We start from the raw sequence: 24,425 nt of genomic DNA on the forward strand, positions 1-24,425 counted from the left end.
TGTACTTATGACCTGTACTATTTTAGTGTAATTCAACCATGGTTGGGAATCCAATAGGCCTGCCATAATTACACTCGAATAGCTTTGTCTGGATATAAAAAAGGAAGCAGACTTCTTGGCATGGCAACACCAAGTATTCCAAGTCACGAGCCTCTGAGGATCAATGAGGCAACTCGGGAGGCTCCAACGAAAGGAAAGAGAACCCTAGGCATCCTCTCCCTAGCTCTACAACTTGCTGTATACCAACTGTGGGTCAACTTGTGCTTCCAGGAATGGGCTCTTAAATCACTTTCAGTAATCTTATCATCTAGAAGTAAGCTTCGATTCATTGCTAGTCCAATAGATCCGACTGAATCGAACATGACCTTCCGCTGGCTCACTGCATTTATTATGCGCATTGGGATGTTCCGGTGCACTCCTATGCTGTTTGGGTTGAGCTGGCATATTTATTTTTTCCAAAAAGTTTGTCCACCCTCCTGGCCGTCTCCTTGGACTTTCCGTATATGTTGACTTGGTGATATTATGGATGCACCCACAGATGATGACAAGGGCATTAGGCAGGTGTTCACTACAATGAATCAACACAATCTGAAACTCATTGAAAAGAAATGCCATCAACTTAGTGGGGCTTCGCATCATAGGAATTGTGCCTGTCCGATGTCAATGCCATCTTGAATCTCCCAGTCTGCCCTGGAGCTGCCGTACATGTTGACTTGGTGACATTGGGATGCATCCACATAAGGCAGCCGTTTACCACACTGAACCATCACACCTCTCCAATGTCAATGCCCTCCTGAATCTCCCAGAACTATCCTCGATAGGCCCACTCCACCATCAGTCCCCCCTCTGGCAGTTAATAAAGACAGAGACACTATGCAACTGGACTGGCACATGTCAGGAGGCCATTCAACAGCCAAAATGCCATCTGGAAAGTGCTGGTGTGCATTGCCCTCATGTGCACCTATTTTGCTACCACCCAGGGCTGGCCAGCCCATGTGACACCTGAACTGGACTTGCATGTGAAGAATGAGCTCTCATGCTGTGGTGACTAATGCGTGGGAAACTGTTCAGTAATCCCAACATATATAAGGGCATAATGCCATCTATGGCAAACAAGAGGTCCTTTAGGATGGACAAACTTAAATAAAGATACTGTATATGATTGTGTATGGTGGCTGGGGATTGACTGTGAGATAGTGGTCTCTGCTTGATCCGTTCCACCACCTCTGCAACCCCTTTACTTTCCATCAAAGCCCAGGGATAATCTTCGAATGTATATGTGTGTGTGGAGCTGTGCTACGTCCCTCATAACCAACGCTTCATAGTCACAGTCTATGACCTACACTCTAAGTAACCTCTAGGTAACCTGATATCACGCTCAAAGGTTCTGTCCCTCTTCATTTTTATTTATTTAACTAGGCAAGTCAGTTAAGAACAAATTCTTATTTACAATGACGGCCTACCAGAAGGCAAAAGGACTCCTGCGGGGACGGGGACTGGGATTAAAAATAAAAAATAAAATAAAAATATAGGACAAAACACACATCACGACAAGAGCGACACCACAACACTACATAAAGAGAGACCTAAGACGACAACATAACACGGCAGCAACACATGAAAACACAGCATGGTAGCAACTAAGGTTGCACATGTTGGGAAATATTCAGAGGTGGAAACTTTCTGTGGGAATTAACGGGAATATATGGGAATTAACGGAAATATATGCAAATTAATATTAATACCATTGTAGATGTAGATGTTTTTTGCATTGGCTATATTTACCATATCATATGGAGACAGAAACCTTTTGCCTTATCATAAGTAGACATAATTGCAAATGATTAAGTCCTTCCAATAGAAAAAATGTAATTGTTACGAATTGAACTTTAATTAAATGAGTTGACTCTTCACATGGGATGTTTTCACTGAACAACAAAAGGGAATATTGAATGATCCCCAATGATCCATCGCATCTCCCAAAAATGTTTTCAACATACATCTGTAAAATGATGGTCTAGAAACTAAAGCTTTGGTTATCTTCCTCTCAGGCTTCCACGTCTTCTCTCTGGACCTCCTCAATGTCCACCTCTTGAACATCAGACTCTGAGGCCTCATCTTCACTGTCACTATCCAACCTTGTTGAGGATGGCTTGTTGTCAGGCTCAAAAAGCCTCACATTTGCCCGCATGGCCACCAATTGTTCAACCATTGTATTGGTCAGCTTGATCCGTGCTTCGGTGTGTGTGTGTGTGTGTTCCCAAGCAAGGACCAGTTGCACTCTGAGGAGGCTGATGTGGGTGGGATTTGGAGGATAACGGAGGCAACAGGGGAAAGAGCCTCAGACCCACAAAGTCCATTCCACCAGGTGGCTGATGAGATATGTTGGCACGACTGCCATATTGCATCTCCATCCCAAAGCCCTTGCTTGGAAGTGTACTTCGCCAGACTGCAAAGAGCATTTCCCTCATCCAGGCCAAGGTGGCGAGACACGGTAGTGATGACACCATAGGCCTTTCTGATCTCTGCACCAGATAGGATGCTCTTGCCAGCATACTTGGGGTCCAACATGTACGCTGTGTATGGACTTCAGGCAGAAGTCTTCACGCTTTTTGATGCATTTCAGAATTGCAGTTTCCTCTGCTTGGAACAACAGTGAAGTGGGCAGGGCAGTACTGATTTCTTCTCTTATATCTGCAAGCAGAGTCTGAACATCAGACAGGATGGCATTGTCTCCCTCAATCCGTGCAATGGCTACTGCTATAGGTTTCAGGAGTTTCAGGATGCTTACCACTTTCTCCCAAAATACATCATCCAGGAGGATCCTCTTGATGGGGCTGTCCATATCGGCAGCCCCATCAAGTGATATGGCCATTTCTTGGAGGCTCCTTCCCCTCCAGGAGACTGTCAAACATGATGACAACACCACCCCAACGGGTGTTGCTGGGGAGCTTCAATGTGGTGCTCTCGTTATATGCTATAACTTGATGACCCTTCACATACCTAACCATTTCCTTGGCTCTCTTGTAGTGTATCCATTGTTTTCAGTGCCATGATGTCCTTGAGGAGCAGATTCAATGCATGAGCAGCACAGCCAATGGGTGTGATGTGAGGGTAGGACTCCTCCACTTTAGACCAAGCGGCATTCATGTTCGCAGCATTGTCTGTCACCAGTGCAAATACCTTCTGTGGTCCAAGGTCATTGATGAGTGCCTTCAGCTCATCTGCAATGTAGAGACCGGTGTGTCTGTTGTCCCTTGTGTCTGTGCTCTTGTAAAATACTGGTTGAGAGGTGGCGGCGATGTGGTTAATTATTCCTTGCCCACGAACATTCGACCACCCATCAGAGAGGATTGTAATACAGTCTGCTTTCTCTATAATTTGCTTGACCTTCACTTGAACTCTGCTGAACTCTGCATCCAGCAATAGTAGATAAAGCATGTCTGGTTGGAGGGGTGTATGATGGGCGAAGGACATTCAGAAATCTCTTCCAATATACATTGCCTGTGAGCATCAGAGGTGAACCAGTTGTATACACAGCTCGAGCAAGACATTCATCAGCATTTAGCTGACTACATTCCTCCATTGAGTTAAAAAAACTTTGATTCCAGGAGGACCATGAGCTGTTGCTATTGATAAGGTGTTAGAGTCATCATTTTCACCTCGAATAGAGGTAGAGAGACTTTGGTCAGAGGTTGCTTGTTGTGAGTGCTGAGGGAACTTTATGCACTCGGCCAGATGATTCTGCATCTTTGTTGCATTCTTCACATATGATTTGGCACAGTATTTGCAAATGTACACAGCTTTTCCTTCTACTTTAGCTGCAGTGAAATGTCTCCACACATCAGATAGTGCCCGTGGCATTTTCCTGTAAAGATTAGAAAAAGAGTAAAAAAAACAAATACAATTCCATGTACAGATAAATAGTTAAGCAGTTAGATTAAACAACTCCTTTGTAAGATACATTTTTTTAAATGAAACATGTATGGAAACAGGTGAATTAACACTCATTTAGCAGGCTCAAGCAAGCTAAAACCCACATGGTAGCAAAAACTAACTAGCAGAAATTGTTAACAAGTTAGCAATAATTTAAAAAACACTTTCATGTAGGCTACTATTTACTAGTTAACAAAAAATCATGTATGTCATATAAAATATATTCACCCCACCCAGTATGGTAATCAAAACTTACCAGAAAGCATGTATTCCTTGGCTCGGACAGTGTAGTAGTGTGGGCTCAATAGCATCTCATTAGTGTGCAAGATCTTAAGAATCAGCTGTACATATGATGGAAGAATGCACTGCACATGTGATGGAAGAATGCTCTGTGCATGCAGAGGGTTGCAATTCCATTGAATTATGGATAATTTAACCAAAATATGCCACAAGACCTAGATTCGCCTTATGCGTATCCCACAAAAAAGGTTCACTGTTATAAGCTAACTTTTTTGAATGAATTTATGCAAAATTCCAAAAATTCCAGGGCTTAACGTCCCATGGAAAATTTCTGGAAAATGTCCAGACATTTTCCGGAAGGTTTCCAACCCTTTGTAACCCTAGTAGCAACACAACATAACAACATGGTAGCAACACAACATGGTAGCAGCACAAAACATGGTACAAACATTATTGGGCATACTGTAGACAACAGCACAACGGGCAAGAAGGTAGAGACAACAATGCATCACACGAAGCAGCCACAACTGTCTGTAAGGGTGTCCATGATTGAGTCTTTGAATGAAGAGATGGAGACAAAACGGTCCAGTTTGAGCGTTTTTTTTTCTTCAGCTCGTTCCAGTCGCTCGCTGCAGCCAACTGAAAACAGGAGCGATCCAGGGATGTGTGTGCTTTGGGGACCTTTAACAGAATCTTACTGGCAGAACGGGTATTGTATGTGGAGGATGAGGGTTGCACTAGGTATCTCAGATAGGGGGGAGTGAGGCCTAAGAGGGTTTTATAAATAAGCATCAACCAGTGAGTGGGTCTTGCGACGGGTATACAGAGATGACCAGTTTACAGAAGAGCATAGAGTGCAGTGATCTGTCCTATAAGGAGCAAATCTGATGGCCGAATGGTAAAGAATATCTAGCCGTTCGAGAGCGTAATCACAGCCAACTACCCATAGTAAATATCGGCCAAATAAATCACTGACTCCCAAAGGAATATAAAGGAATATGCCACATTCAGGACTGTTTGCCACATTCAACATAAAAAAAAACTCCAGCCACTGTCAATTAGGTGTTGGAAAGATTCTGTTTGGAGGGCAGGTCTGTTTGTGACATCAATCTCACACTCTCCTTCACAACCAGACAACTAACCATTCCACTACTGGAGTATCCCCTGCATCAATTAGGCTGAGATAGCTCAGCCTGCATTTACGCTGGAATGTTAACATTCCAGTTAGTCAATGGTTCTCGTTGGCATGCAAACTGCATCCGCTGAGTGCCTCGACCCAACTGTTGTATAAATGGAAACCGTATACCCTGACAGTCAAACAGGAAGGATACTTACTGCCCTTGTCGATGCAGCATTCCCAGAATGACCAGTTAGCTGTGTAACCTGGTCAGGCCCCAGAACTAAAACCAATACTGGCTACTTTATCTCCTCACCCTGTTAGGACACACTCATGGCCTGGTCACCTCAAAGACTTTGAATCAACCTTGCACACTTGTTTCAGTAGGCTAAATAGGGATACGGTTAAAGCTGTACATATACGCTGCTAGAGTGGCTGACTGTTGTATAACAGGTTGCTTTCCTGTAACTTGGTTACACTACTGTGTGCTTGTGTCGTGAAAAACATGAACACACATTTAAAAGCTAGTTGGCTGCAGCTACTCAGAACAGAGGCATGGCAGTGCCACTCATAGTTATACCAAGAGCCGTATAAAACCCTTTTAACACTAGAACCGCTAAAGCAGTTATTTTTGACCACTCGTGATTTATTTATTAACTTTATTCACAAGCAGAACTGGAGTTCTAACCAGTTTTATGATGGTTTTTCCCGTTTCCCCTGACTTCTCCCGAGAGTAGGGCCTGCTCCCCTCCATCTGCCGATAGTTGATAATTACCTGGAAGCTGAACCTAAACTATACCGAAACGAATTTCACACATACAACAGCAGATTAAATAGTAAAGTATGAGGGGGGAGAATAGGGGAGAATGGGTGAGTTGATGAGAGAGGGGCAGCGAATGATGCATAATTACGTAATCACCAATTGTGAATGAAGAACAGGGCGGCCATTCTATTGTATTGACCCATTCTAATTATCATCTCAAAACAGTGTACCCTATATCAGTCCACTGAATCCAAGCAGTTTTATCAGTCTATTCTGGCCTAGTTGGAGTCGGCTACAAAGTAAGCGTGTGTGTAATTGTACATGCTGAATGGCTTTCAATATCTGGGAAAAGATCCCCATGGGGCAGCAGGTGAGAGAGTGTCAGAACGTGGTGACGAGTCTTGTGGAACCTTAGGTTGGCAAGGGGAGAAATGTCACCATGGAACATTTCTTCACTTTACTGTCATTGGTGAATTTTTTTTTTTAAAGTCTGGCCGGCAGCATGAACAAAATGAGACGGGAGCTCCCTCCCTCTGCACAAAATAAGGCACCTGCACCGCCATTGTACTCCACAACGGTGCTGAAGAATGATAAGACAACGGGACACAATAAAGAGAGAACCGGAGACTATTACGCACTACAACAAAACAAAGGTATGTCAAAGTGTGTCAAGCCAGTGAAAGTTCCGAAAATTGTGGCAACTGTTGGGACAAGGGACAACAGCTAAATGAAATCCAACTGACGCACAAAAGCACCAGCTGACTGTAATTGACTATTTTTGACACTTATTACTTATATTCATTATAATGCCATACTTGTTTTTGTGCTGATATTCACTATTTACCAAGGCCATTCTAAAATGTTTAGCCTACTGATGTTTCCATCATTTGACCGTGCGTCTTGGTGCTTGGGATACTTTATTTGTATTTTGTTTTTATAAAAAGAAGCTGTTATCGTCTTCTAACACATATGCGTTCTGTTTCATAGTTGTAAGAAAAGCACTCCACAAATAAAACTGATTGAACACTTGAATTCTTGTGTGCCTATTAAACAAAATGTTTTTTACAGTAACAAACTCATGAAAATGCTATTGTGTTATTTAAAATAAAAATTTTTAAAAGTATTCTAATGTTACCCAAGGCCTTCATAAACACAACCAAACAATTATTTTGCGATATAATAAATTAAATGTATTATTTACACTGTTAGAATGTTTTAGTCAAAGGCCCAGCAGCTCTAGTGTTAAAGACAAAATAACACAATACAAAATAAACCAGGGCAATTTATATGCAGGCAAAGGTGTTTGAGTGTAATTATGTTGGCCATATTGGATTCATAATCAAATGTATTTACACCGACACAGTCTTTCATCATTTGGTTCTTTGAGTCATTATGTTTCCACCAGTGGAGGCTGCTGAGGGGAGGCTGGCTCATAATAATGGCTGAAACGGGGGAAATGGAATGGCATCAAGCACATGGAAACCATGTGTTTGATGTATTTGATTCCATTCCACTGATTCCACTGAATCAGTGGAATGGTATCAAATACATCAAACACATGGTTTCCATGTGCTTGATGCCATTCCATTTTCCCCGTTCCGGCCATTAGCATGAGCCCATCCTTCCCAATTAAGGTGCCACCAACCTCCTGTGGTTTCCACATAGAACCTTCACCCTTCAGGAACCCTCTTTCCTTAGTGTGTATGTATTTTTGTCAGGCAGGATCATATAGCACTGAATGAGAGCACATTTGACTTGTAAAGTTGTCTATTAACCAGCTACCAAAAAGTAAAGCTTACATTTATCATAAATATTCATAATTGGCATTTCCGCCGAAACTATCTCAGTGTTTACAGGTCTATATTTCCCAGATATCCTTACGCTGTTTGTTTGTGTATGTAGTGTAGACAACTGACTACTGGCATTCCACATTTTAGTAATGTCAGAGCTTGCAATATTAGGTTACATGAGATTGCGCAACCCATCCACCCTCTAGCCAGACATTATGCTGCACTTTTCAAGTTTAGGGGGGGTGTCACAATATCTATCAATTTAACCACTTTTGCAGTAAAATATTTTCACACAACCATCCATTTCATAAATGGGATACATTAGAGAGGAGAAAAAAAACATGCTTTGTGTTTTGTCCTACCTCGGGTAGGAGTATCTAAAAAGCACGTAGGCCTTGCCACTCACCTAAAAAGGCACCTAATTGGTGGAACAACGCGATTCTACCTTAAGTGCAACATCCTTTCTGTATTTTCCAAAAGATTCAAGTTTTCAAAAACATTCTGCATTGCATTCATTTCAGTCTGGAAAGCACTTGCATTGAAAATATATGCCACATCGGTTCAAGCATCTGTTCATTCAAATGTTCCAGTATCAAAAGACATTGTAAAACATTTTGGTAAAATTCTGGCAATGAATACCTTGACTGAGGCATAATTGAATGGATAATTCTGTACTCTCTTTACCATTCTTGCCTTGGACATCTAGTATGTCCTCCTTTTCAAAAGAACATGCAACAATCATTTAACACACACAGAAAAATATGATTTTGCATTTACAAAGTGGTATGAAGTTTCACTTCAAGTTTTTCTTAGTGCTGCAGCCTACCCTATTAAAAAAGACACATCGTACAGTCCTGTACCCATGTGCAGTACGCTCCAGTGTTTGGTTTGTCCATCGCTTACCCTAGACAGACAGGCCCTGGCCAAAAGTAGTGTACGATACAGGGAATAGGGTGCCATTCCAGAATCGACCACAGACTTTGATGACTCTGTCTTGCATGGCTGTCTACTTACATTAGCCTGGATGATGACCAGGTAGCGGGTGATCTCCTCGTAGTTGAGCCTCTCCCTCAGGACCATCGAGCCAGAAAGGGTGAGAGGGATGTCAAACGTCCTGTTGGCCATCTGCGACACGAAGAGATACAGTACCCTGGGTTAAGAGTGCACTCCACTCAGAAAAGCTCCCCCTTGGTGTAGAGATTGCCTCAACAGGACATTTGTGGCCTTGTGACCCCTACCTAGTGATATGAGTAATACGGTAATAATTGAATATCTCTAGCAATCTTTTTAGGCTGTGCAGTGTGATTGCCATCAGTCATGGGTTTAAAGAGAATCAGATTGGATGGGTCAGTCAGTAAGTACTGAGATGTAACATACCGGGTCAGTTGGGTTGTACTGGATGATGTACTCGATCTGTCCGTTTGGGCCGTCATCAATGTCCAGAGCTCCATTATTCCCAGTGAAGCCGGAGAAGATGGTGGTGCCAACTGGGGTCAACTGTAAGACGACATTATTACATCGTTATGACAATACTAACGACCCAAACTATCAAAAGAAGTCTCCGCACACTTGAATCAGATGTAAGTGTCAGTTTTCCTGTGCTAAGCATTCGGTCGACAACAACCTTCATCAATACACTAACGATCCAGCCATTCTGAGTGAAACATACAGTAAGGGCGAAACCAACGTTAGGGCTGGGAATTGCCAGGGACCTTACTGTACTATATTATCACGAGACTTAGGTGCCCATTCTATATGTTTTGTGATTCGATATCGCAATTTTATTGCGATTTGACATTCCTGACATATATCTCGCTATACGTCTGCTGCAGAGAGACAAGAGAGAGCATGAGAAAATTTGTTTTGATCATTCATGGAAACAAAAGTGCTGAAAACAATATTGGATCACTATTTAAAAAGAAGGTGGAAAACAAGCTATAGGATGAAAAATACTGCCGTTTTGGTGCAGGTACAGTCGACAATAGCGCTAGCTAACGCTACCTAGCAACAACAAAAAAGTAGCTATATAATATCGTCAAAAATAACATTGCGATATGCAACTGTATAAATTTTTCCTGCGTCACTAACCAACATGCTGTTGATTTGTTTACAGACGAGCATATTGCGGTGAAAACAGGATTAGTTAGCTTTGAAGTGACTGGTTGCGCAACAACATAATCCCTGTTGGATTCTGAGGTGGCTAGCTCAGCCAATCACCAACAAAGCCTTGCTCTTGGTCTTCTGAGAGGGGCGAGTGATTCGCAGCACTAGAATGGTTCCTTTCAGCTGTCATACCTGAGCCCCACAGTGGACCGCTATCAGATGTGAGAATAGAAGGTAATAGACTAGTGCCTGTTGGCAGCACCAAGGAAACCTGGGTATTTTAGCTCCTGAAAACTTTTTCAGGAACATGAACACACAAAGGATGTCAGATACAAGAGGAAGAGAGGAGAGGGTTCAGCGAAACACTACTGACATCAGCTATGGTTTGACTGGTACTGTAAAAATGTTTTCACTGAGCCGAATAGGAAAAACCTAATAGAAACCCACAGCAGGGACCCCAAATGTAATTTCTAAAGGAGGTGCTGTAATGAAAAGTAGAGGCACGATTCCATGTTTCCCATTCACAGAAATTGAAATCTACTCTGTCGTCTTTGACAAAATAGGGACGGCGGGTACACCCCATCCATTCTGCAATTTTGTTAACCGCAGAAATACATAAGCAGGCATTATTTAAGAGCTATCATTACCTCATTGGGATGCAAAGCTCTCCCAGCGCCAACCAGTCACAGACACACCTCTGGGAGCACATCACTCCTCCACGTCCCTTAGTCTGCACATCAGCGCCTCAGTGATAAACATTGCGTAACAGACTGTATGCATGAAGGCCCCCGTAATGAATGGATTAATGTAGTATAAAGAAGTGTAAAGTGCATTTAATAACCAAGGGGTTAAGTGTTTGCGGATTACTGCACGTCTTAGTAGTGTATTTATTGGGATACACAAGGAGAGGCCAAAAGATTCTCCCCATATGAGATAACAAGGTGTTGAAAGGTTAAGGCATATCTAGAGCTGTCTGAAGACTAAGTGCCTGATTAACAAGTGTGAGTGATTCAGCCTTGACTATAACTCTTGATGCCAGTCTCAGGTAAAGGTGTAGTTAATGGAATTTTTAAACAGGGTCAAGGTCTCACAAGAGCATACAGCTAGCAAGCATGATTGGCATTCACTAACTCCCCATCCTCCCGCTTGCAACTTCAGCGGAAAGTTGGAATGCAAGCAAATAAGGCTCTCCAGATACTATATGACACACAGTACTGTCATGCCAAGTACGTCCATGTGTGCAGTCAAGATCTCACATTAGCAGATGTCTTCAGCTCAACAACATACTTCCTTCAACCGTGAAAACCTCTAACTGGTGTTATATCTCGCTCTGCTTCGACAGCGCTGTAGCTCTCCACTATGTGGGCTTAAACAGTTGACTGATGGACAGGAGACTGCATTCTATTGGACCCCTTATCTCTATCCAACACCTTGTTTGGATAGTCCGGTTTTCCCATCTGTAGTTGCTCTACAGGTCAACTATCTGTCGATATGCAACTATTTGGGCTCCGGTTAGGTTTAGAATAAGGGTTAGGGTAAGAGTTAAGTTTAGGGTTAGGATGAGGGTTAAGGTTAGGGTTAGAGCTAGGGTTAGTAGATAGTTAGTTGAAATGATGCTGATAGTCTGTAGAGCATCTGCAGATGAACTATCCAAGTAAAGTTTTGCCAACATTTCAAACTGCGTAAAAACAAATCTATAGAGCAGAATAATGAAAGCAACCATTTCCAATAGTTTGAGAACAGAAGCTTCTGCAGGGGCTGTCTTCTCTGTCTGCTACTCTGAAAGGCTGCTCGCTAATGAGCTCAATCTAACACAGAAACACTCAGGGGACCCTTTTTCTATTAGGGAAAAGCTGCAAAATCACCATGTAGCTACTTTTTCCCCTGGTGGGACACCAGACGCTCTGTGGCCCTCTATTCCTGGAGCCTATGGACAATGTACTGTTAAACCACAGAGACCCATGGAGGTCCCACTGTTAAACCACAGAGACCCATGGAGGTCCCACTGTTAAACCACAGAGACCCATGGAGGTCCCACTTTTAAACCACAGAGACCCATGGAGGTCCCACTTTTAAACCACAGAGACCCATGGAGGTCCCACTTTTAAACCACAGAGACCCATGGAGGTCCCACTGTTAAACCACAGAGACCAATGGAGGTCCCACTTTTAAACCACAGAGACCCATGGAGGTCCCACTTTTAAACCACATAAAGACCCATGGAGGTCCCACTGTTAAACAGAGACCCAAGCAGTCCCAGGGGTGGGATGGGCCATCAATGTTAAACCACACAAAAAAATCAGGTCTCCTCCAGAATAAGATATGGGAAGATCCTACAGTAGCTATAGTTACAGACATTTTAATGACCACAGTCTTAGTCTCTTTAACAGTCAAAAAAGCTCCCTGGGAATAAATGTAATTAGATTTGAAGTTATTACCGTACCTACCAGTCCACAGTCACTGAGCAATGGCTAATATTTCACATTTTTACAGCTTTTCCCAAATTGTATGGCCCTATTCAGGTTGAACGGACTGAAATATTCAATACTAAGTAATGAGATACTGCTCAATGGTGGCCTGTGAACTCGGAGCGAGAGTCAGACACACCGTCTTGGATTGTAATAAAATATTTAACTAGGTTATCCTGGGGGGGTCTCACCTCATTTATGGCGACATAGTAGCGAGGCTTCTGGAACTGGGGCGCGTTGTCATTGCGATCCCTCACAACGATGCGCACCTCGTGTCGAATGATGCTCCCGACCAGCTCGTTGGTGCACTGAACCTGGACCACGATGGAATGGATGTAGGAGGGGGGCTAAAAGGGGGAAAAAATAAGCATAGTTTCAGAAGGAACCAAGGACAACGAGGGACAGTGTCATTAGCCTCCTATCAACTGGTTGACATTGAACAACATGACTGGGATTGATGTGTAGAACATGTAAAGAAAGTTATGCTTCAGATCAGACGTATGCTTTGCTTTTCTATCTTTTTAATCTCCGCAATTATCATAAACTACTCTAACACCGGTAGATAACATATGCCATTTAGCCAACGTTTTTATCCGGTGCACTGTTCAAAGTGTACAGTTCAGTGCATGTGCAGTACTTTTCTTTCAAGAACGGATAGGTTTGTTGCTTACACACTGTACATGTTTAATAGAAGAATGCAAAGAAACAACGTGGCTACAGTATGCTGTGGAGCTTATTTTACCTCAGGATGTATTTGAAGGGAATGTAAATGTGTAGCTAACTTGCAGTGAACTGTTTTTTTTTTCTTTAGAGTAACCCAAACCCCACAGCAAACATATGAATAGTCATTGCGTGTTTGAACGCTTACATCTCGGTCGAGGGCCCTGCCGGTGCTGTTCAGGTAGAGCCTCTGTCTGACCGGGTCCAGTATTACCCAGTGGTTGTAGTTGTCTCGGAGGGAGAGAGAGATGGTTCTGCCTGGGTCTTCCGCTCGGCCTTGGATTTGCATATTCTCAACCAAAAGCGTTCCTTATGAGACAAAAGAAAAGTGGTTCATTTGAAATGCAGCCAGGAGTTGATTGACAGAGCTGTGATAAATATACCTGCTGAGAGCAAGTTTTTCCCTAGGCAACATTCCCTTGTGTTGTTAATCTCACTCTTCTCGAGTGCTCTTTTACGAGCTATTGTTACGATCTTTCAGAAAAGCAGGAGTAGAGAGCAGTGTGCCCAGGAAAACAAAGATTCATAGAACTTATTTTCTGACAATGAAAACATCTTCTTATAGAAAAACCTCAACAACTGCTTGACTGAAATGTTTTCAAATCAAAGGAGACCATTTGAATGATACAAAACGTCTGAAAATATGTCTTAAACTATTGGTTTATAAAAACCAGGGAGGCGGCCAAGCTAAAATTACATTTGAGCTCTTTGTCTGAAACATGCTATGCCTGCTTTCCCACACACACTTTGCTGCTGCAGTCCAGATAAGGACTAACTGCCTGCCTGGTACCAAGCTTTGATGAAGCCCAAGCCTGAAGGTACTGCAGTCCACGTACATTCATTCTAATTCAGATAAGCACTGGCCAGTTCAGCCTATGCTAATTACACAGTACCTGGCTACATTAACATTTTTACATTTGAGTCATTTAGCAAACGCTCTTATCCAGAGCGAGTTACAGGAGAAATTAGGGTTAAGTGCCTCAAGGGCACCAGCAGATTTTTCACCAAATCGGCTCGGTGGATTTAAACAAGCGACCTTCTGGTTACTGGTCCAACGCTCTTAACCACAAGGCTACACGCGCACACACACCTTTTCTGACATCAACTGTTGTGCAGTTGGAAAGGCAATCAAACTTCAAACCCATGTCTAGCCTACATCCAGTATGCAGGTAGGCCAGAGGGAAGTCAGGGGAAGGGCAGACAAGCCCATGTCTCTCTTTCTCCTTTGCTAGCCAGGTCATGGCTGGTCCAGCCTGCTGTGGTGTGTCTCACACTAATGCTCATGGACAGTTGGAGCCCACTCACTGATACAGTGCCAGTCAAAAGTTTGGACACACCTACTCATTCAAGGGTTTTTCTTGATTTGTACTATTTTCTACATTGTAGAATAATAGTGAAGACATCAAAACTATGAAATGGAATCATGTAGTAAGCAAAAAAAAGTGTTAAACATATCAAAATATATTTTATATTTGAGATACTTCAAAGTAGCCACCCTTTGCCTCAATGACAGCTTTGCACACTCTTGGCATTTTCTCAACCAGCTTCATGAATAATTATTTTCCAACAGTCTTGAAGGAGTTCCCACATATGCTGAGCACTTGTTGGCTGCTTATCCTTCACTCTGCGGTCCAACTCATCCCAAGTCATCTCAATTGGGTTGAGGTTGGGTGATTGTGGAGGCCAGGTCATCTGATGCAGCACTCCATCACTCTCCTTCTTGGTCAAATAGCCCTTACACAGCCTGGAGGTGTGTTTCGGGTCATTGTCCTGTTGAAAAACAAATGATAGTCCCAGCGCAAACCAGATGGGATGGCGTATCGCTGCAGAATGCTGTGGTAGCCATGCTGGTTAAGTGTGCTTTGAATTCTAAATAAATCACAGACAGTGTCACCAGCAAAGCACCCCCACACCATCACACCTCCACCTCCATGCTTCACGGTGGGAACCACACATGCAGAGATCATCCATTCACCTACTCTGCGTCTCACAAAGACGGTTGGAACCAAAAATTGCAAATTTGGACTCGTCAGATAAAATAACGGATTTCACAGGTCTAATGTCACATGTGCTTCTTGGCCCAAGCAAGTCTCTTCTTTTTATTGGTGTGCTTTAGTAGTGGTTTCTTTGCAGCAATTCGACCATGAAGGCCTGATTCACGCAGTCTCCGCTGAACAGTTGATGTTGAGATGTGTCTGTTACTCGAACTCTGTGAAGCATTTATTTGGGCTGCAATTTCTGAGGCTGGTAACTCTAATGAACTTATCCCCTGCAGCAGCGGTAACTCTGGGTCTTCCTTTCCTGTGGCGGTCCTCGTGAGAGCCAGTTTCATCACAGCACTTGATGGTTTTTGCGACTGCACTTGAAGAAACTTTCAAAGTTCTTGACATTTTCTGGATTGACTGACCTTCATGTCTTAAAGTAATGATGGACTGTCATTTCTCTTTGTTTATTTGAGCTGTTCTTGCCATAATATGGACTTGGTCTTTTACCAAATAGGGCTATCTTCTGTATACCACCCCTACCTTGTCACAACACAACTGACTGGCTCAAACCGATTAAGAAGGAAATTAATTCTACACTGCACACCTGTTAATTTAAATGCATTCAAGATTAACCTGGTTGAGAGAATGCCAAGAGTGTGCAAAGCTGTCATCGAGGCAAAGGGTGGCTCCTTTGAAGAATCTAAATTTTTTTAAACAAATCATTTGTTTAACTTCTCTAGGGCCAGTGGGACGAAATCGTCCCACCTACGTAACAGCCAGTGGAATCCTGTGGCGCGTTATTCAAATACCTTAGAAATGCTATTACTTCAATTTCTCAAACATATGACTATTTTACACCATTTTAAAGACAAGACTCTCGTTAATCTAACCACACTTTCCGATTTCAAAAAGGCTTTACAACGAAAGCAAAACATTAGATTATGTCAGCAGAGTACCCAGACAGAAATAATCAGACACCCATTTTTCAAGCTAGCATATAATGTCACAAAAACCCAGAAGACAGCTAAATGCAGCACTAACCTTTGATGATCTTCATCAGATGACACACCTAGGACATTATGTTATACAATACATGCATGTTTTGTTCAATCAAGTTCATATTTATATCAAAAACCAGCTTTTTACATTAGCATGTGACGTTCAGAACTAGCATACCCCCCGCAAACTTCCGGTGAATTTACTAAACATTTACTAAATTACTCACGATAAACGTTCACAAAAAGGATAACAATTATTCTAAGAATTATAGATACAGAACTCCTCTATGCACTCGATATGTCCGATTTTAAAATAACTTTTCGGTGAAAGCACATTTTGCAATATTCTCAGTAGATAGCTAGCCCTGTGATGCCGGGCTATTTAGACACCCAGCAAGTTTAGCACTCACCAAAGTCAGATTTACTATAAGAAAAATGTTATTACCTTTGCTGTTCTTCGTCAGAATGCACTCCCAGGACTTCTACTTCAATAACAAATGTTGGTCTGGTCCCAAATAATCCATTGTTATATCCAAACAGCGGCATTTTGTTCGTGCGTTCAAGACACTATCCGAAAGGGTAAAGAAGGGTGACGAGCACGGCGCATTTCGTGACCAAAAAAATTGTAAATATTCCATTACCGTACTTCGAAGCATGTCAACCGCTCTTTAAAATCAACTTTTTATGCAATTTTTCTCGTAAAAAAAGCGATAATATTCCGACCGGGAATCTGCGTTTAGGTAAAAAGAGGAAAGAAAATAAAGCACGGGGTCGACTCGTGCACGCGCCTAAGCCCATTGTCCTCTGATCGGCCACTTGCCAAAAGCGTAAATGTGTTTCAGCCTGGGGCTGCCTCGATATCATTCAGCTTTTTCCCGGGCTCTGAGAGCCTATGGGAGCCGTAGGAAGTGTCACGTTACAGCAAAGATCCTCAGTCTTCAATAAACAGAGACAAGAAGAACAAGATCTTGTCAGAGAGGGCACTTCCTGTAAGGAATCTTCTCAGGTTTTTGCCTGCCATATGAGTTCTGTTATACTCACAGACACCATTCAAAAATTTTTAGAAACTTTAGGGTGTTTTCTATCCAAAGCCAATAATTATATGCATATTCTAGTTACTGGGCAGGAGTAGTAACCAGATTAAATCGGGTACGTTTTTTATCCGGCCGTGTCAATACTGCCCCCTACCCCCAACAGGTTAACACTTTTTTGGTTACTACATGATTCCATATGTGTTATTTCATAGTTTTGATGTCTTCACTATTATTCTACAATGTAGAAAATAGTCAAAATAAAGAAAAACCGTTGAATGAGTAGGTGTCCAAACTTTTGACTGGTACTGTTCTTACAATGACACTCCAACACACAAACAGACACACACATACGACATACGCTCACAACACAAAACACACACATGCATATTGACGCCAAACACACCTGTTCATTTTACATTTACATTTTAGTCATTTAGCAGATGCTCTTATCCAGAGCGACTTGCAGTAGTGAATGCATACATTTCATACATCACACTCTTCACAAACGGTGCTGCTACAGCTTATTATGTAACCTGATTGCCTAGTCACTTTTACCCCTACCTACATGTACATATTACCTCAACTACCTCGTACTCCTGCTCATTGACTCAGTACCGGTACTCCTTGTACACTGAACAAAAATATAAATATGCAACATTTAAGGTGTTGGTCCCATGTTTCATGAGCTGAAATAAAAGATCCCAGAAATGTTCCATACGCACAAAAAGCGTATTTCTCACAAATGTTGTTTACATCGCTGTTAGTGAGCATTTCTCCTTTGCTAAAATAATCCATCCACCAGACAGGTGTGGCATTTCAAGAAGCTGATTAAACAGCACAATAATTACACATGTGCACCTTGTGCTGGGTACAAGAAAAGGCCACTCTAAAAATGTGCAGTTTTGTCACACAACACAATGCCAAAGATGTCTCAAGTTTTGAGGGTGTGTGGAATTGGCATGCTGACTGCATGAACGTCCATCAGAGCTGTTGCCAGAGTATTTAATGCTAATTTATCTACCATAAACCACCTCCAGCATCGCTTTAGAGGATTTGGCAGTACGTCCAACTGGCTTCACAATCGCAGACCACGTGTATGGTGTCGTGTGGGCGAGCGATTTGCTGAAGTCAACATTGTGAACAGAGTGCCCCATGGTGGCAGTGGGATTAGGCATAAACTATGCACAACGAACACAATTGCATTTTATCAATGGCAATTTGAATGCATATCTGTATTCCCAGATATGTGAAACCCATAGATTAAGGACTAATTAATTGATTTACTCATTAAGTGTAACTCAGTAAAATCAAAATAATTGTTGCATGTTGTTTATATTTTTGTTGAGTATACATAGCTTTGTTATTGTTATTTATTCTGTTACTATTTTTCATTCTCAGATTTTCTTACCTTTTAACTCCGCACTGTTGGGAAAGGGCTCGTAATTAAGCATTTCATAGCAAAGTCTACACCTGTTGTATTTGCCGCATTTGACAAATACATTTTGACTTGAGTAGTTAACCTCAGGCTGGCTCCAGCCTCTAGCAGCGCTGGCTGAGTGACCTGGAGTAGTTAACCTCAGGCTGGCTCCAGCCTCTAGCAGCTCTGGCTGAGTGACCTGGAGTAGCTCTGCTTAGCGCGCAGACCTTTGCAAGAAAGACAGATGAAATGTACTCAACACGACTCTCCAACCTCACGACTCTCCTTGACTGTTTGACTGTTCTTAGTGCACGGTAAAAACAGCTGTGACCTACATTAAGTGTCATAGAGTCGGAAGTTTTCCTATCAAGGCACAGCAGGCTATAAGGACTGATAAATACTGATAAACTGAGGCGCAGTTTAACGCAAACACATATTTGAGGATTACCGTTGCTTTATGTTGACAGAATATGGGAATGTAAAAGCCACAACTTCTGCTTGAAGCAGTTTACTATCGTGTTTGAAGCATGTTTCTGACAACAGACTAGAATGCTTGGCTATGTAGAATTTGAATAAGCACGAGTATGTGTATGGCGAATGATCAAGATTGGATTTACATTAGTGTGCATGCTACCAAAACCCTGTCACCTTCAGTAATTCTTTCATTTACATTTTCCATGGCTCTTTTTTACTATATAGTCGGTTCCTACCTAAATTCCTTAATACAATTTTTAAGTAGCCTGATTGGAAAACCAGGGTCTCTGTAGACAGAGATCCTCAAAAGATCTGCATGTTCAATCAACAGATGACTACACGCACACACACACACACACTCAGCCTTAGGTTTGAAACTGTCTCTTAAAAGTTGAACTCACCACCCCTTTGCTTTTGTTTTGGCGTGATGTGCTGTACGTTGTCGTTGAGGTAACTAGGTCCAGTGTACTTCTCCACCTATACAATAGTAACTGTTGACCAGAGAAGACTCTGGGAAGTGGAAACAATGCATGTAACTAAGCCAATATCTACAGGGAAAAACGAAAGAGAATTACAAGCCGAGCTGAAAAGCTTAATAGGTTTTGTTTTTACATTTACTAGATGAAGAGAGCGTAAGGAATTCGCACAAGTAAACGTCCCAAATTTCTATGAGAAACTGGGGTGAGACTTGGTTCACTGGCTGCATCATTTCTCTAATGTGCTAAGGGACTCTTCTTCCTTGTGATGGTGTTTATTTTAAATGTTTGATGACAGACAATATAGTTCACTTGTTCATTTGCTGGACAGAAAAAGCAGAAATATCTGCAATTCTCAACTGTGATTCACGTGTCAGACAGACACACAAACGGACAAAACGTCAATCTCCACTGGAACCCTCGTCAGATCAAGTCATCAATTTTGAAAGATATCCAAAGCAGAAGTGTCAGGCTTTCCCGGAAGATCAGCTATTGGTGCTGGAACATTTCGATTCGTTACACATTTGTTATACCATCTACACATTATTCATGTCTTCCTTATCGCTCTCTAAATCGTACCTCATTCCCTGCTCTCCTCCTGCTATGTTTGTGTACAGCAGCAAGATGGTTGTTATTCTACACTGATGGTTAAAGAACACATTAGTGGCTGATGCTGACAGTGTTTGAGCTACACTACAGGTACAGACTGCACTCCACTCCCTGTTCTCCGGCAGCTGTAGGCTGACATTTGACTAGCAGTGAGCGGAGTCGTGCAGGTCCGTCAGCAGCTGGCACATGGGATGGCATCTTGGCAGCCTGACATGGTCCTGCAAGCTGGCAGAGCACCTGTGACTGGTGATGTAGACGGGAGGGGGGGGGCTTGGCTTGGCTCTCTGTCTGATCATACTGGGCTCCAGCCTCCAGGACACCGGGAGAAGGTTGCTGCTGGGTCAGGCTGGCTGTTTACACGTTAGCACAATGTTCCCATTCACCCCATGCAGACAAAGCATATACAGTAGGACAGGCAGCAGAGAGACTTGCTGATGTTGGTCCATTATCTCTTCTGGAATTGCCCAGACGGTGTAGAGTACCCTCGTTGGCAGGGATATTTTGTTAGTAGGCATACTGCTATTGGGCATATTGTTGGGGGATGTAAATGACTGCACATCACCCGACGTCAATCTCAAGCTTTTTATATGGAATAACGGAGACCACAAAATCCTGACGGTTATTGAATAAATTCCTTACATCTGAGCTGTATAGTGCCTGTCTACAGTAGCTTATTTTCTTTTTATAAATACCAGAGACCATGGCATGGAATGAATAAGCATTTACATTCGCCTATCATTGTCAGTGGGGTTTTAGTCACACACAGTATAGAAGGCCTTGCAGTTTGAGACAAAAGCCTATAGGAGTGATCAACTAGTTTGTCATAACTGCCACGATCAAGTAGTAGACGTCTGATCTGCTCGGCTGCTCTCTCTATAGATGGGTTGGCTGACAACGTCACGAAAACGATGTGCACGCCTCCATGGGGCAGAAGTCAGCCTGTTGTCGTGATTCTGGTTGGCCAGATTGCTGGCAAGAATGACAAGAAACTGCCATCGCAAGTGGCTCATTTCAGCTTGTTTTATCATGTTGTTGATACCATGTCTTGTAGAGCTTACAAGTTGTCAACAATCTAAGCCAACCTCATCTGTTTTGCCCCGTTGTTGCTAAAAAAAAAAAACAACCCGTCTACAACTCCATAAAAAAAGCCCCTACAGCAAACAGTCTTTCAATTTCACTCTCACTTGGCAAACCTGATCCAATGACCTGCAATCTATTTTCCTTCTGTGAGGGTTCTCCCACTCACTGACGTGCCAATCACAAACGTTGTTTTGCCTCTTGACGCACATCAGCATTTGTTGTGATACCATCAAAGGCGAAGACAAACATATGTTGTTCGTTTCTACATACACTGTGGTGATGAACAGTACTCAAAAGAAGAACATGGGAGAGCAGCTTCCCGGTCTATTGCACGTGGCAAAAGCAAAATACATACAAAAACATTATTGTTTTAGTGTGTACGTGTATTTTATGTTGAGTATGAAGTCTGAGGATCATTGATGAGATATCAACAGTGTTATACATACGCTTAATACGGTATGAAAATTGGAAATAAAAGTTAGACTTGATACAGGTAAATGTTTTATTTAAAAGAGGGGGAACTTTTGCTTCACATATTTTCCCTTCAATTGAATCCAAGAAAATATAATGTTTTTGGCCATTGACAATGATAATAAATAGTCTATTTCGCCCTGACATTACTTGACAAGTCAGCAACTCTGGCTCGGAGGAGTCCGAAGATTAAAATTACATGAGTAAAATCAAATGGGCGTAGCAGGGGTGGAGGGTTAGATTTCCTGCAGGATGTACTGGTACATTAAATAAGCTCTTCACAAAACATTAGGCAGGGAGCGAGTCGACGTGACCAATGGTGACCGACACAGTACAGCCTTGTTCATCGTCTTCATCTCCAAGGCTCCATCTGCTTCTAGAAATAACGGTGCTTTGTGGGATGTGGGACCAGACACACACATTTTACTTACACACTAGAGTACATGTATGAGGTAATGACCTGGCAGTGTCCGTTTGGGATATTTGCTACCATCACCATGAAGCCTAAAGACATTTTACACTTTCAAGACCCCTAACCTGAGGACAATTGGACATGGTCCCCATAAACTGGCCTAAATATTTGACAATCTGCTGCTACTGCAGTCCTTAAAAGGACCTGATCACTACCATTCCACGAGCCTGGGACTATTTTGGTCTATGAGAAGAGACATTTAATCAAGAAACATAGTCCAAGGCTCTAGCTAGGTCTCATAGAACTGTGAGCACAATGCCGATCTGTCCGTCTACCAGTCCAGGATGAAATAGAGCAGTGGCTGGCGGAGAGTCCTAATGCAAACCACCACGCAGTCTGGGAAGAAAGGGGACGCAGGCAGCAACAACACAGGTTCTCAATCACTGAATGATAGCACTTCTCCTAAACAGTACAGACCTGGGTAAAGATGCTTAGGGATAAAAGGGTTTTAGGGTAATGTTTCGTATTATGTATTACTGTAAAGATATGTATTGCTCGAATCTGACTGGAACGGCATAAATGTTATTGCATAACCAACTTTAAAATATTTCCAATATTTTACGGTTGCCACATTATAGGGATAATAAATAGGGATAATAAAATACAAGTGGAGTTAAGAGGTGAGGAATTAACCAGGAGATGGGAAACAAGGAAGTGTAAAAAATATTAAAATTTGAGGTGAGAAAAGAGTGGCCCGTTCAGTAGCTAACCAGGACTGGTTGTCCTCCATTCCATCTCCTCCTTCCCCATTTCAATAGTCCAGTCCTGGTCATCTTTTCTGCCTGACACCTATCCCTTAGCATGGTGTACTGTATGTATCGCATGGGGTTTTAAAAATGGCATCGAGATTTGGTACCAGACTACCTATCCCCTGCCTCCTTTGACTCTGTCCCTCTCAGAAGCTCCCCTTCACACTCAGTCCTGTCCTATTAGATTAATAACCCCTATCCTTCCTCGTGATGTCACAATTGGTTCCTATCCCTCTCGTTACCTGACCTCGCCCCCTTCTCATCACCTTTGTCTCCTGTGCTATTGTGTGGACACTCAAGAAGGGGACCTTGAAATTGGCCCCAGGGTTGCTGATCCACTAATCTCCTCTCTCCTGCCTCACAGTGTGTGTGTGAGGGAATACCTCACTACTGTGTGACCCTCGGGTGCACCTCCATCACACTCACTGGCCCCACACCTCAGATTTCATCATCCACACCTGACACTCGCCACTGTGCCTCGACATTAAAAGACCATAGGAGAGCAAAACTCATCTAGCAATGAATCCCATGTCACAGTGTCTATTGTTTTAGCCCAGTTGAATTTGCAGAGAAATACAGAGCAATTCTCAAAGTCTGCTAAGGTTATATCTTCAAATGACACTTACCTTAGGTTTATATGCCATGGCAATCATACATAAAATTGTCCCTTTATAATAAAAAGTTGTCAGGGCTATAACTTTATTCATTTCCTAATAAATGACTTTCCAGCTGTCAGAACGGAGTGAAGTACACCTGAAAAAACTCATGAATTTACTGAGACAAGCCAAAGTTTTAAGGAAATGGGTTCACAAATTTACAGCTGACCTGATTTGCTTTCATTTTAGAGCGAAATCTTTAAGGTGTCTGCAGAGAGGTCTATTCTCCAAATGCATCTCACAGAACAGTGATTTTGGCAACACTCCCTCTCTGTCTCTAGCTGGAAAATGATGATTGAATTCAACTTCGGGGAGAATGATTATTTTGCTATGTTAATCTGTGTGATACACAGTACTTGGTTTGTGGTCTGTCACTGTTTTTCCAAAGCTTAGACGTGTTTCTTTATGCCTGCACAAGGAAGCAAACTCTGAAATTCAAAAGGGGGGCCCATGAAATCAATGTTATTGAATAAATAAATTCACTGTGGATCAGTGAACAACTACAAACATACTATATGAAAAATATCCTGGTGCCAATCTAAAATATATTCTCGACAGCAATTGCTTCGGATAAGTATAGCGTATGGCTTAAACTACATAACATGTGATTTCTTATGCTGAGGCATGGTTCATCCATTAAGTGAGGAGTTAAAAGCGCTTTCACGCAGTATGGGGTGAAAATCACAGGTAAATTACTGTTTCATGAGGAACAAATTCCCTTTAATCCTCTGACCTTGGCAAATATACAGTTGAACTAAAGAGCTTTTCAATGCAAACACATTCTGACTCCTGCACAAAACCTCTCTCACAAAAATAATTATGCGCGATTAAATGCATACTTTACAATAGAAAGAAATTCATGCTCTA

General features: G+C 42.3%; 1 protein-coding gene across 9 annotated transcripts in view; it reads right to left on the reverse strand.

Moving 5' to 3' along the window:
• Positions 1 to 24,425, reverse strand: part of pcdh15b (protocadherin-related 15b) — a 214,516-nt gene that overhangs the window by 129,061 nt on the left and 61,030 nt on the right. For all 9 annotated transcript variants that reach the window (XM_014179329.2, XM_014179328.2, XM_014179323.2 and 6 more), the window contains 4 exons: positions 13,286 to 13,446; positions 12,609 to 12,764; positions 9,224 to 9,343; positions 8,861 to 8,971 (listed from right to left, as the gene is read on the reverse strand). In XM_014179329.2, the coding sequence (XP_014034804.2) occupies positions 8,861 to 8,971; positions 9,224 to 9,343; positions 12,609 to 12,764; positions 13,286 to 13,446 (548 nt within the window). The remainder of the gene's footprint in view (positions 1 to 8,860; positions 8,972 to 9,223; positions 9,344 to 12,608; positions 12,765 to 13,285; positions 13,447 to 24,425) is intronic.

This window comes from Salmo salar, chromosome ssa28 (genome assembly GCF_905237065.1).
Source record: "Salmo salar chromosome ssa28, Ssal_v3.1, whole genome shotgun sequence".
NCBI lineage: Eukaryota > Metazoa > Chordata > Actinopteri > Salmoniformes > Salmonidae > Salmo > Salmo salar.